The sequence below is a fragment of the Colias philodice genome, chromosome 7 (assembly GCF_061535455.1).
Source record: "Colias philodice isolate Cphi_HAF_F1 chromosome 7, ilColPhil1 Martin Lab GWU primary, whole genome shotgun sequence".
Taxonomy (NCBI): domain Eukaryota; kingdom Metazoa; phylum Arthropoda; class Insecta; order Lepidoptera; family Pieridae; genus Colias; species Colias philodice.
This window is the reverse complement of record NC_143092.1, coordinates 7,000,359-7,015,140: the sequence shown is the minus strand read 5'-3', so window position 1 is coordinate 7,015,140 and position 14,782 is coordinate 7,000,359. Positions and strand designations below refer to the sequence as shown.

At 36.2% G+C, this 14,782-nt stretch overlaps 1 protein-coding gene across 1 annotated transcript; it reads right to left on the bottom strand.

Annotated features, from left to right (window-relative positions):
* Positions 1-1,615: 1,615 nt before the first annotated feature.
* LOC149487149 (uncharacterized) lies at positions 1,616-13,420 on the bottom strand. The gene is made up of 5 exons (XM_089697403.1): positions 12,844-13,420; positions 12,251-12,396; positions 3,298-3,376; positions 2,654-2,863; positions 1,616-2,261 (listed from the first exon to the last, which is right to left on the bottom strand). The coding sequence occupies exons 1-5, from the start codon at positions 13,141-13,143 to the stop codon at positions 2,166-2,168; spliced, it is 831 nt and encodes a 276-aa protein (XP_089553529.1). The 5' UTR covers positions 13,144-13,420; the 3' UTR covers positions 1,616-2,165.
* Between the last annotated feature and the right edge of the window lie 1,362 nt (positions 13,421-14,782).

Here is a 14,782-nt window from a genome sequence, read left to right as displayed (position 1 = left end):
GGATATGTGTAAAAATGGTACATTTATAGGTTATATACGTATAAATAGTAGACTAATAGTAAAACATAACTTTTCCAAAGGAGATGTTTCAAAAATTATGCAGACAGTATATAAAAATGGCTAAAATGTGTGCAGTTCGTTACAGATGTTACTTTGTGTTTTAAATTTTAATTAGTACCGTGATTTTTTCATACTTGGCAACACGTATAAATAAAACAAATATAGCAGCTCTTTAAGCGTAAAATTAATTTTACCTAACAATCTTGATCCGAGATAAATAACTATACAAACTGACGTATTTTCCAAGAAATAAGTCCAACGTGTAAAACATCTCCTCTTTTACTTAACTTTATTTAATTTATTATGCATAGATAGCTATTATTTAACGAAATTATATTAGTTTTCCAAAAAATATACATCTTTTCAATTGGCACAAATACTTCGATTTAATCAAATCAAATGGCAAGTGTATTTATGCATATATATAAGTATGTACTTAGAATTTTTTGTGTTACTTATTTTAAACCAATTAAAAAAAATTGCTTATGAGACATAAAAGTCATTTTACAGTGTTACCATTAATTAGTCCTAACTGTAACATTATACTTATATTTTACGTACTATAATTTTTATTTGTAAAAAATTTGCAATTAATATTTGAAGGAATGTGATTCACAATGATTATTACAAACCATATATAGAACTAGATCACATTAAGGCCTTACGTAAATTTATATTATCTGGGGTACTATTTAAATATGTATTTAATAAAATATATTTATTTTACAGATTAATATTCATATAAATATTTTTATAGCTTTTTGTTCATTTGCCGAGAATTTCCTTAAAAAACTAGAATATGTATATATCTAGTAATACATAGTATGCGAAGCTTAGTAAATGTAAATCGTTTTTAAAAATAAAGTATACCAAAAAATTATTGAGCAAAACATTGGCGATTTACAAAGATTTAATAAACTGTTACAAAATACAGTAAAAACCATCTTTATCGGTACATTTTATTTTCAAAGCAAATAATAAACTATTATTAAGAGGTGCATTACAATTTTGCACCATAGAGCACGCATACTTTAAAAACTTCTTACATATAGATATGGTTGTCATTTAGTTATGTATATTTTTACGAAAAACATGTCATATATTACTAACGTTTTATTATACATTTGCATTGCATTCAAGATGGACACTAAACGGAATATAAACTAAGCCAACAATTAAACCTATCTATAGTGAAATGATAAATCTATACATAGATATAATGAGGTGATAATATGCATAACTAGACTAGTGACGGGTGGACAAACAAAAACATCTTATAAAAACTTAGATCAACAAGCCAAAGTAAATATCCTTAGTATGAAATATAATATGTACGAAAAATCAACTATACCATTGACTTTTTCTCAAAATTCTGTAACAATTTGATTCCTACCATTATTAAAAACATTTTGTTAATATCAAATACAATCGCTATGATAAAGCAAATAATTTCCTAATAATGGAGTTAACCCATTGACCACCGTAAGCCCCGATCGGGGCGCGACACAATAGATTTTCTATTGTGTCTGTGATTCCGAGGACTGATGGATTAATGGTCTTTACGAGTATATTAAACATTAATACTATTACAAAGTTAAAATGTCTTTTCAATCCATTTATTTGTGTGGAACTGAACTATTGTCCCTTTTCAATCAGAGAAGTGAAAAAAAATCTTTATTACATTCCTTCTAAGCAATATCTCTAGCTACCAGCTATTTCATATCAAATTATGACAAATTGACTGCCATTATTTTCTTGTGTTTGATTTTACGCGAGCATTATACATTTAGAAATTAAAGATTTTATCACTGCAGCGAGAGTGGTCACGGGGAGACCGTGCAAAGTGTGCGATATGTCGGTATAATAATATACTGAATAAATCGCGTTTAAAATCCGTTAAAATCTTTAATTTACAAATCGACTGCCATTTCTATTGAATCAAACATATAAAAAATATTCAAATTACTACCGATACATATTATACAAGATCGAGGACCATAGTTCCCTTCCACAGAGTGCAATACTAAGAATATTCACCACATAGCACATGGTATCAGTCCAGTCTACTCAATGAGTACCAATTGGCCCTCGGTGAGGTCCTGATGTTATATGCTATCGTAGCTGTTGGGGTCCGGTGACGTCACGGGTCCGGCGCCACGTGTGGGCAATTTGAAACCGTTGATCGCAAACACCCAGCCGTCCTGGAAAATAATGAAATGTATATTAATAACTCAGGCCCCGGAATCACAGACACAATAGAAAATCTATTGTGTCGTGGACTGATTGGGCCGTTCGGGGCTCAATGGGTTAAAATTTATAAAGAAGTTGGAATAAAAATGTTGGACAGTTGTTCTAATTGCATTGATGTACAATTTTTCAAACACATGGTATCACTAATGACTTAATGAGCGACCCGCTTGAAAAAAAAAACTTCTAGAGTAGTTATTCATCTCATTTTGGTACATAATCTACGTCACAGCTAAGTATCATCAAAATCTGCTACACAGTAATTGCATGAACGAGTAAAAAACATCCATACATTTTTATAAAATGTCGCGTTTATAATATTACTTGGATATGGTTCAATAGTTACCTTCACAAGAGTAGGTAGGTCCATCCAAAAAGCAAGATTCGGCACAACTTCTAAACCTGTAGCTCCCATCAAGAATTTCTTGGTACAAACTCCGAGGACCAGGTAAAAGATTACACAGGAGAAGAATATAATCAACAGAGTTGACCCCAAAGACCTCCCTATTTCTTCAATCAATGTTAAACATGCATGTCTTGTATAAAAGCTGAGTACCTGAAAAAAGCAGGTAAATTATACATATAGATAATCGAAAATTGTGTTTTGGGTTAAGCTGATAAGCTTATAAAATAAAATGATCTGTGAATGCATTTATGCAAGATATGTCAATATGTATTATTGATATTTTAATAGAAGTATAATAATTTGATATAATACAGTTTATGTTAGATCATATGATAGTACTTTTTCATTATACAATTGCAAGTATACTTTTTCATTATATATTGCATAAATGCTTTTATATCTTATCCTAATCTTTATGACTTCTGTAGCTTATGTAATTTTTGCGCTACATTTTTGATAAATAATAAATTGTTTACTGTTTACACTTTACAATATTTTCAAAGTCATTTCACTATTTTCAACAACTTTTTCATGAACATACACAAACAGAAGCTAGTAATGTCAATACTACAATAAATACTTACAATTTTATTAGGTTCTGCTAACGAGTACACATTCAGTTCTCCCTCAGATTGGGCACAGACTAGCATAACAATTGTTGATCTGAAAAAAAAAAATATTTTTAAAGTATCTATTTTTATATAATCTTGAGGTATATGTGTCATGTGTTTCCTTTTGATTCTCTGTTTTCCTATTTTTGGAACATGTGATTAATATGTAACACAATATATTTGTTAGCGACGCGCCATTCGAAAAAGATTAAATTTTAAATAATTATTTTAATGTACATAAGTCAATATTGTCTATGTTAGATCATTGTTTTTAATCTGTGCGATTGTTTAACAATTTAACATAATCTGTAAAAGCTGCGGCGAGCCACTGCTGCGGCAGTGACTCGTCCAGTTCTTCGGCCTCCTCTCTCCTGAGCGCACGTATGTAACTAAAGTTTTCTATCTGTACTTTATATTGCCAAATCTGCATTAAAGCCTCCATTTTATTTATCGACGCGACTGGCCTTTTTATTTTCAACATTCACCACCAACATTAGTGGCCATTCGAGCAGGATCATGTTCCGCACACCAAAGGGGACACGCAGTTCGAGAGCACGTGGTGCGGCAAGCCAAGAAGGGCACGTGGTTGCCGCAAAATCTTCTCTGCTGCGGTTACATGTGGGGAGCATAAAATCTGAACCAGCAATAAATTTAGATAAGAAAATACCAGTCGAGTCGCACGTGGCAATGGCGGCAAAAAGTAGCCGGGGTTCTCAAGCTTCGAGCACATCGAAGTCAGCTCGGCGCAAACAACTATTATTAGATGCCGCAAAAAAGAAAGCGGCAATTGAAATAGATTTAATTAACAAAACGTTGGAAGCGGATTTGGCCGCACTTAGTGACGAAGAGGAGGAACAAAGGGTATACTGCAGTTCACTCAACAGGGAGCCTGTTCGTAGCCACGTGGAGGAATGGGTGGAAAGCCAGCACATCGAAGCACCTGACGGGCAGGGAGCCCCCAACCAAGGTATAACTACGGGCCCACTGCAACAAGCCGCGCCGCCGCCATTGCCGGCCGCGGCACCTGATTCGATTCACCAGTTGGCTTCTGCAATTAGGGACCTCACCACCGCAAGCTGCAGCAACATGGCGAACAGCAACCTACTCAGCCGGATGAGCACGCCTCGGGATCTTCCAGAATTCTCAGGTGACCCAATGGAATGGTTGTTGTTCAAGCAGGCTTATCAGGAATCAACAAATTTATGTAAATTCACCGATAAAGAAAACATATGGAGGCTGCGAAAATGCCTACGTGGTGCCGCCAAAGAGTCGGTGGCATCATTGTTCATAAGTGCCACGTCACCGTCGAAGATAATGGCCACTTTAGAGTTACAGTTTGGTAACCCAGATGTTATTATTTTAAGAATTCAACGAGATATACAGAAGTTACAACCGTTGCCAAACGATTATTATAATTATATCGTTGCATTTTCAATCAAAATTCAAAATTATGTCGAAGCTGTACGAGCAGTGGGGCGACAGGAGCATCTTCAGGGCTTCAGTATCGTCTCCAGCATCCTTTCAAAGCTCCCTTCCGTTCTAATTGGAAAATGGACGGACTACAGCTACGACCGCATCAAGGAAGGGCGTGAGGCAAGGTTAGTTGTATTGTCAGAATTTTTACACTGTGAAGCGTTAAAGACAACAACCACCTCAAGTGATTTATTGAATTATCGTAATGACAGTAATTATTACAATAGAAACAAAAGCCAAGAAGCGCACAGTAGAACGCATACAGTTTTAATACAGTCCGACAAACATAATAAAATATGTCGTTTTTGCAAGAAAAATACGCATATATTAACAGAGTGCAGATTATTTCAAAAGGCGCTGAAAAAAGTTAGATGGCAGCATGTAAAGAACAATGGGCTCTGTTACAAATGTCTCATATCCAAGCACGAGAGGAACACATGCCGAGCGCCGGTGTGCGACGAGGACGGGTGCGGCCGGGAGCATCACCGCTTACTTCATTATCCGATCAACAGTGTCGCGAGTGCAAGTGAAGTGATTAGTCTCGGGCAAGTGCCGCGTGAGCCCGAGATAAGGCCTGTTACCGAAAGTATAACACACATAAAAGCAAGTGATTCCCCAAAAGTGTTCCTAAAAGTGGTCCCCATAACTGTACACGGTCCCAACGGTATAGTGCAAACCACGGCGTTATTAGACGACGGTTCGTCGGTGTCACTTATAGACTCTAATCTAGCGGCCCGCGTCGGGCTACACGGCCGGCGGGAAACAATGCGCGTGCGAGGCGCGTTCAATAATGAAATTGTTTGCAAATACACACATGTAAACGTAGACCTTAAGGGTTTAGATAATAAGGTGCATAATGTAAAGATGAGGTGCGTTAGTAATTTATGTTTACCGTTACAGTCATTATCTATTATAAACGATCTTAGTTGTTTGCATTTATGTGAAATAAAAAAATATTTATATAATGTAGATTCGAAACCCGAAATTTTAATTGGTCAAGATAACCATCATTTGTTATTACCTTTAGCGGTTAAGATAGGAAATTTGAATGAGCCGTCTGCTACACTTACCCCTCTAGGCTGGTGCGTCCATGGGAAATCTTCTATTCCTAGGGGGCCATATGGGGCCCGTAACTGCTTGCCATCCAGCGCCGAAACCAACTTGCATATTTCTGTTGCTGCTGATGCTGGCTGCGCTGGTGAAGATGCATACCTGCTGAGGGAGATTCACGAGGAGGTTCGACGGTCTTCTATTTTAGATTCCTTAGGTGTGATGACTAAGCCGCGTCAGCACGCGGACGAGGCTCGCGCGGTCGCCCTACTCGAGGAATCAGCTGAGCTGGTGGACGGCCGGTGGCACGTGAGTCTTCCATGGCGCAGCGACATCACCAACTTACCTGACTCCTACGCTGGAGCGCTTGTGAGATATAAAGGTATTGAAAAGAAAATGTGTAAAGATTTGGGTTTCGCGGTAAGGTACAGGGAAAGGGTTAATCATTTATTAGATAATTCTTATGCAAAAGAATTAACAGGTGTCATTCAGCCGTCCCCAAGGTCATGGTATTTGTCTCACTTCGGGGTTGATAACCCCAACAAGATGAAGCTTCGTTTGGTATTCGATGCTGCTAGTAAGGTAAATGGTAATTGTTTAAATGATTATTTATTAACAGGACCGGATCTATTGTCATCACTATTTGGTATTATGCTGCGCTTTAGGGAAAACAATATTGCAGTAACAGGTGACATTAGAGATATGTTTTTAAGAATTAAAATTAAACAGGAAGACCAGCAGGCTTTGAAGTTTTTATGGAGAAATGACCCGACTGAAGAAATTAAAACGTATGTAATGACATCGCTTATTTTTGGAGCTAACTGCTCGCCGTTTATCGCTCAATTTATTAAAAATAAAAATGCTGAGCGGTATTCTTCCATGTATCCAGCAGCAGTAGACGCCATCCGAAACTCTCACTACATGGACGACTACATAGATAGTTTATCGGATGAAGCGACGGCCATCGAAATGGTAAGAAATATTACACAAATACATAAGTCAGGCGGTTTCGAGATAAGAAACTTCACAAGCAACAGCGTCGCGGTTTTAAACAGCATACCAAAAGAAACCTTGGGTCCCTCGGCAGTAAGGTTCAAAATCGGTGAAACATATGGAGCCGATTCCGAGCGGACTTTGGGTTTAATTTGGTATCCCGAAAAGGATGTATTAGGGTTTGATATATCATTAAAACGCATTCCTGAGAATATTATCTCAGGTGTAGAAAGGCCTACGAAGCGTTTAATGTTAAAGGTAATTATGTCTATTTTCGATGTCTTAGGTTTTTTAATGCCTTTTACAATACAAGGGCGAATTATATTGCAAGATACGTGGCGATTAAATATCGGATGGGATGATAATATTCCCGACGATATTTATCATCGATGGAAACAATGGCTTCATCTACTTAAGGTAATTAAAGACATACGTATACCTAGGTGCTACAAGCGAGTTGTACGAGCTACGTGCGACAAGGACAGGGCGCCTACGAGTGCAAGCGAGATGCAAGACACCTCGTCATCGGCCGGGGTGACGTCACAATCCCCTTCACTTCCAACACGTAGCGTATCGCGTGCGTCTACGCAATGTACTACGGATTGCTACGACGACGTAGCGCATACTGCATACGCTACGGGCTATAGCAACCTACAGTTGCATGTGTTTTGTGATGCTAGCTCGAAGGCGATGTGTACGGTAGGTTATTGGCGATGGGAATATAATAATTCAATTCATGTAGCATTTATTGCAAGTAAGTGTAAGGTTATGCCTGTAAAGCCCTTAACAATACCCAGGGCCGAACTGCAAGCGGCATTGCTAGGTGCACGGCTAGCAAACACTATTTTAAAAGAGCATAGGATGAAACCCGTGCGCAGGTATTTTTGGTGCGACTCGACCACGGTGCTTCACTGGATTCGCAATAACACACGTTCTTATAAAACGTTTGAAGCGAATCGCTTGGGCGAGATCGACGAGTTATCACAGGTCAGTGAATGGAATTATATACCTACTAAGTTGAACATTGCGGACTTGGCGACTCGTGAGTCATTCGACGCGTCGTTACAATATGAATGGTATACGGGGCCATCATTTTTATATGATAACAAATGTGATTGGCCGAAAGATGTTATTAGGTCAAACATGAGCACAGCGGATGTGATGTCCGTTTGTGTAAATGTTTTAGAACGAGTTCAACTTAATTTACCGGTACCTGACCCATCTAGATTTTCTTCATGGTTGCGGTTGAAGCGGGCTACTGCAATGGTTTTATTGTTTATTGATAAATGCAAGGGGCTGCCCGGGGAAATGAATTGCAGTATTATGGAGCGAGCGGAGCGTTTACTTTTAAGACACGCACAACTGGAATCCTTCGGTGAGGACATAGCCGCATTAAATAATGGTAAGCCACTCAGCCGCGGAAGCCGACTTTTAACGTTATCACCGTACTTAGACGAACATGATTTGTTACGTGCCAGCGGACGGATCGACGCTGCGATTAACGTAAGTCATAGTGTTAAAAGACCTATTATTTTGGACGGGCGGCATCCCATATCAAAATTAATTGTTCGTCATTACCATGTTAAGGCAGCTCATGGTAATCAAGAGACCGTGGTGAACGAGTTAAGGCAACGGTATTGGCTACTCAAACTTAGGTCAACAGTTAAATCTGTAGCATCAAGATGTATGCTGTGTAGGATAAGGAGGTGCAAGCCGTCTACACCACGTATGGGAGATTTACCAGAGGCGCGCGTGGCGCATCACCAGCGCCCTTTTACTCATTGCGGACTGGACTTGTTCGGTCCAATGGAGGTAACAGTGGGACGTCGAAGGGAGAAAAGGTATGGGGTTTTATTTACCTGTATGACGGTGCGCGCTGTTCATCTGGAGATAGTTCCATCTCTCACTGCAGATTCACTAATCATGGCGTTAAGACGAATGGCTGCTAGACGCGGTTGGCCGCGCTACCTGTACTCTGATAATGGTACTAACCTGCGAGGTGCTGATGCCGAGCTGCAACGATCTATACAGTCCATGGATACGGAAGCTCTGAAAAATGAAGGTATCAATAACGGGTTCGAATGGTCGTTTATACCTCCCGGTAGCCCCCATTGGGGTGGGGCATGGGAGAGGCTGATACGAAGTGTCAAGACAGCCTTAAAGGTTGTCTTGCGTGAACGTGCACCAAGGGAGGAGGTTTTAAGTACGCTGCTGGCTGAAGTTGAAAACATAGTTAATAGTCGACCGCTGAAGTACGTTGCTACTGACGCTGAGGATGTAGAAAGCCTGACTCCAAATCACTTTCTACTAGGTTCGTCGTCCAATCTACCAATCATAGGTGAGTTTCAAGCTTCAGATGGTTACTCTCGTAAGCAGTGGCGCGTAGCACAACGGCTCACAGACATGTTCTGGCGGCGATGGGTGAAGGAGATCCTTCCTACACTCATCCCCAGAACCAAGTGGTGGGAGGACGGCGACAAACCGTTGCAGGTGGGAGATATGGTTTTGGTTGTCGATCCGAACTCTTCAAGAAATTCGTGGCCGAAAGGCCGCGTAACCCGTATCCTTCCTGGCCAGGATGGGCGAGTGAGACTGGTTGAAGTGCGAACGAGCACAGGGACGTGGCGCAGATGTGCGTCACGCGTCGCTCCCATTCCTATGTTGGAGTGCTGAGTCAGCACTGGGGTGGGGAGTGTTAGCGACGCGCCATTCGAAAAAGATTAAATTTTAAATAATTATTTTAATGTACATAAGTCAATATTGTCTATGTTAGATCATTGTTTTTAATCTGTGCGATTGTTTAACAATTTAACATAATCTGTAAAAGCTGCGGCGAGCCACTGCTGCGGCAGTGACTCGTCCAGTTCTTCGGCCTCCTCTCTCCTGAGCGCACGTATGTAACTAAAGTCTTCTATCTGTACTTTATATAGCCAAATCTGCATTAAAGCCTCCATTTTATTTATCGACGCGACTGGCCTTTTATTTTCTACTTCACCATCAACAATATTGATGTTTAAACTTTAAATACCTACAATTGTCATACATTTATTTTACACATATTATGTACTCTTTTAGATGTAGCAGCAACTTTATTTATTTATGACACTTTATTGTACTAGTACCAGTAATAAAAACATAATTTAACAAGAAAACATGAATACGGTAAGTGCACAAAAGGCGGCCTTATTGCTTAAAGCAATCTCTTCCAGGCAACCATATTAATAAAGGACATGTACGATGCTGGTTAAACGCGAAGGCGCAACTTTAATTAATAACAACATTTCATTTATGTTATCAATATAACCAGTTACCATATATATAGTTACCATATTTTATACAATTATGATAAAATGAAAAACAGGTTAGTTATACCATGGACTAATAGAATATATTCTATTAGTCCATGGTTATACCATTAAAAATATATATATACTTTACTATAGTCCTTTTCACCTATGATGATTCCTGTGACACTTCATCGTGTTCCGAATTACGTATTTTATGTTTAAAACGCCAAAATAATTTTAGTGCATAATATTTTTATTTTATGGCGGAATTATTGCCAAAAATATAAAAATAAAACATCTTAAACTTATAAATCGAAAACAGTATTGTTTAGTTTAATATAATGAAAAATAAAATAAAATAACACAAAAATATAATACCTACGCAATTTGTGTACATGAAATGGATCGTTGAAAAATCATAGAGTTGGAAAATCATATAATCGGCGCCCATCTTGTGATCGTTTGTCAATCGAGTCAATCGTCTGTACGAGTGCATACAAGTTGCATTTTTATAATGATACTTTACGTGGTATTCTGTTATTGTTACTAATTGTTATTGTTGACTTTTTGTTGCTGTTGTTTGCTAAGTTTCCTTAGTTAATTGTTGGCGAAATGCCGAAAAAACTAATTTTGGTACTTTATTCAAATCGATTTCATTTCCATATAAAATATTATCGATTATCGAAAACAATTGATATGATTTCAGTAAAGACATCTCTACACGTGTCAAAAATCCATGTGTCACAGAAATCATCTTAGGTGGAAAGGACTATAATAATAAATTAATTTTAATGTGAAATTGGGTGATGTTTATGTTTAAACAACTGTTTTGTAAAAAGACTATAGAGCCAAAGAGAAAAATATCTACTGCTACAGTGTACAGTATATTCTCTAATCATTATATTTTATTTTGGCTTTAGAGCTAATGATATAAAGTTTCATCAAAACAATTGATTTAGAAAAAAAATGTACACAGATTTGGTTTAAACATTAACTTAGTATATTATCAGCCTAAAAGGTTAAAATATGTCTTTTTCAGTAAATATAAATAAATATTGTTTTAAATATTAAAAGATTTTGTTACAATAGTATTCAAGTGTATCTGAGCATTTCCATAATTATTTGAATACTATTCTAAATTATAATAGACCCTCACTATGTTACCACACATGTTATAACTAGTTTTATCTCTAAACCATAAAGAATGAAGGTCAAAAAACTGAGCCCAAACAGGTTTGAATAATTATTTTCACCCACTTTATGTGTCTTAGAAACTTGTTTTGATTTTGTGACTTGGTCAAGTTGATTACTTATATATTATAGTATTAAATAATGTGCCTAAATTTAAGTAAAATAATTCCAATTTATTTATGCATGTAAAGTAGACTTGTGTCTTTTATTATTACTCAAATTGTTTTCCAGAAATAAGTAACACATTTTTTAATTTGCAAAGTTAACTTAATTATGGTGATTAGGAGAAGGCATGCAATGGTTTCATGGAGCTAATTAAATTTTCTATACATTAGTAGATGGCTACTAAATTGCTCTACTTTTATACTATGATATCCACATAAAAGTGCTTATTCAAAAATTCAAAATCATTTCAAGCTAGAGGTACTTCACTGTTTTTCTATAAAAAAAAAATAGTGTTCAATTTATATAATAAAAAGAAACTGCTAAATGTGTTCCTAAGCGTAAAATTCAACAATGGCTTGAACAATTCTGCAATTTTTTATGTTTTTGTCAAGGCACAAGGAAGGTTCTTATGAAGAGAAAACGCAAAAGGGAAATGGCGCTAAACTACATCTGTTGGAACAGCTAGTTTATCAAAATATGAATATAAGGTCATGATATATTTAACTAAATATGTCTAAAATAATATTGACTAGATTTCCGCCCGCGGCTTCGCCTGCGTTTGCAAAGGAAAACCCGCATAGTTCCCGTTCCCATGGGATTTCCGGGATAAAAACTATCCTATGTGTTAATCCAGGAACCCTCTATATGTGTGCTAAATTTCATTGTAATTGGTTCAGTAGTTTTTACGTGAAAGAGTAACAAACATCCATACATCCATACATCCTTACAAACTTTCGCCGTTATAATATATATTAGATTAAACTCACGATGGTAGATTGGTATAAATGATTGACTTTCCATCAGAACTGAAATCAGATAGATTGGTAACACCCATTTTTTCATATATACCGCCATCTGCGACATATGTGTTGGTTGTTATGTTATAGTTGAACCTATCCACATGACGGCATAGCTGAAAATTTTAAACCAGATTATTGTGGACATAGCGCTTAAAATCCCTAGCATTTTATATTTATTAAGCGGTGACATTATATGAACATGAGGGTTTATTGAATATAATTTGTGAACGAATTGAAAATCTTTTATAACAATTAAGTATAATTATTAATAATATTCCTACAGTTTCTGAAAAACACATAATGTCTTGAGGATTGCATAAATAAATCAGGTTATCAAGATATTATGCATGTAAGTAGTTGAACCAGTGGTTAATAAATGATTAGTTTTTATATAACATAATATTCAACATGTTTACACTTCTATCATATAAAAAATAATAAAAATTAACAGTTCTATGAACCAACTATACAATATAGAATACTGGAGTAATGATGTCAATTGTATCTTTAAAGAAATTGCACATACGTAGATAGATACGTCTCAATGATTTTCAACTTACCGACAATGGACTGTCGCAACCGGTGCCGGGCTTTGAACTATTTACACTAGGCGTCACATCAAAACAAGGATGGTAATAATATGTACTAAGGACATATTCAGCACCGCCCATTTGTAGCTCAAACGTTTGGGTGGTGTAAAATGTAGCTTTCGCTGCAGCCGCTAAGTCGATACCAGTGCCATTAGAAAATTCGCATTTACACGGACCCTTTTTAACACATACATCTTGAGTGTGCACATTATTTAATATCACCAACAAATAAAAAAGGGTTACAGTGGACAAGTACTCCAACCGAGACATTTCGAAACCACAATGATATTGTAATTTAAAGAAATATGCTCACTAACTACGCACGCGAGCACCAACTACGGCGACGACTGATAGAAACTCTGAACAAACGCCTAATTCATTAAGCACCGGTACTTTATGGTATTGCTATTTTAATTGCGATTCAGAAATTTGGAACAAAGAAAGAGTTGTCTAAAATAACTTCCGAAGTATTTTCTTAGTTCTTTCTTGAAGGGCAAGTGACATTAACAAAAATATCAATTTATTAAAATTGACAAATGATGAAATGAGACTTGGTAGAACTTCCGACGTTCCGATTTCCGACTAGCATTATGTTACCAGATACATAAAATAGAAATAAAATTATTACAAAACGTCATTATATGGAGGAGGATCTCAATTCGATTGTAACTTTTTATTTGAAACACCAGATCCATCCATTTGGTCCCATTTTCATCTAGTTTTGGCATTCACGAGAAAACCATAACAAACTGTCTATATAATTTTAATACAGGTAAATATAGAAATTAAATATTTTTAAATATTTAACCACCTTCAAACAAGTAAAAAATAGAATTAAAGTCAAAGTCGGTGCCTAAATTTAGAAGAACCTTTAATGATTTAAACAGCGACTTGTACTACTTTTTGAATGTTCAATGTTTGTGTGATTTTGAACTTATACATCGTCGAAACGTGGAGTAATCTCCATTAACTAAGTTTGAATGTAAGAATGATTAACTAGGACTTCTTGTCATTCTTCTTGTGATGATCGATGTTGAAAATCTTTTTTTTATATGACATTATTCACAGACATTATTTAAACGTGATTTAAACCCATACCCAAGAAGCTTATATCTTATACACTGGAGATTGCACTATGACCATTAACTTGTCACAAGAAAATATAACCTTGAATGAAGTCAGTATTGTTTTTTGTCTCTTTCTGTGGGTGACCACACTGGTTTGTATATTCAGGATTTTTTGAAATAGAAAAAACTAAAAATCATGGTCTATAAATAATAGCGACAAATATTTTTAACAGTATTTATATTATAATATTACTGGTCAACTTAGATGAATAATTATAATCTTTATAGGTTTACACCATTTTAATCGGTAGAAAATGATAGTTTTAAATAACGCTTGATAACTAATGTTTCATGGTGGTTAATTATAATATAATTAAAATTACTTTATCCACAGTTGAGACGCAGTAACAAGAATGTGGTAAATAAAAAGGTATAGCACTTTTCAAAAGGTATTTTTTTTCTGGACCGTAAGCCTCAGGCTTAAAATGCAAACTGCATATTCTGGCATGTTGATAAATTTTACCCTTGATAGGCACTATAAACAGCCATTTATTTCTTTTTATTTCATTTTTCGGAAAGCTGAAATAAGTAAAAAAAAATATTAATTTCTATGTTAAAAGAACTATTAATTTCTATGTTAAAGAAGAACAAACATAAAACCACATGTGAGTGCAATATCGATGTCGTGCGTTGTTTCATTACTAGTATAAAAATCTTTGAAATGGTGTTCTAAATGTTCATCATAATTTTGTTAACTATTACAAAATTTTCTCTTCGCTATCCGTAAAAACTCGTCATCATGGTTACCTTACTTGCTAAATTGGTTTATTGAAAAATGATGA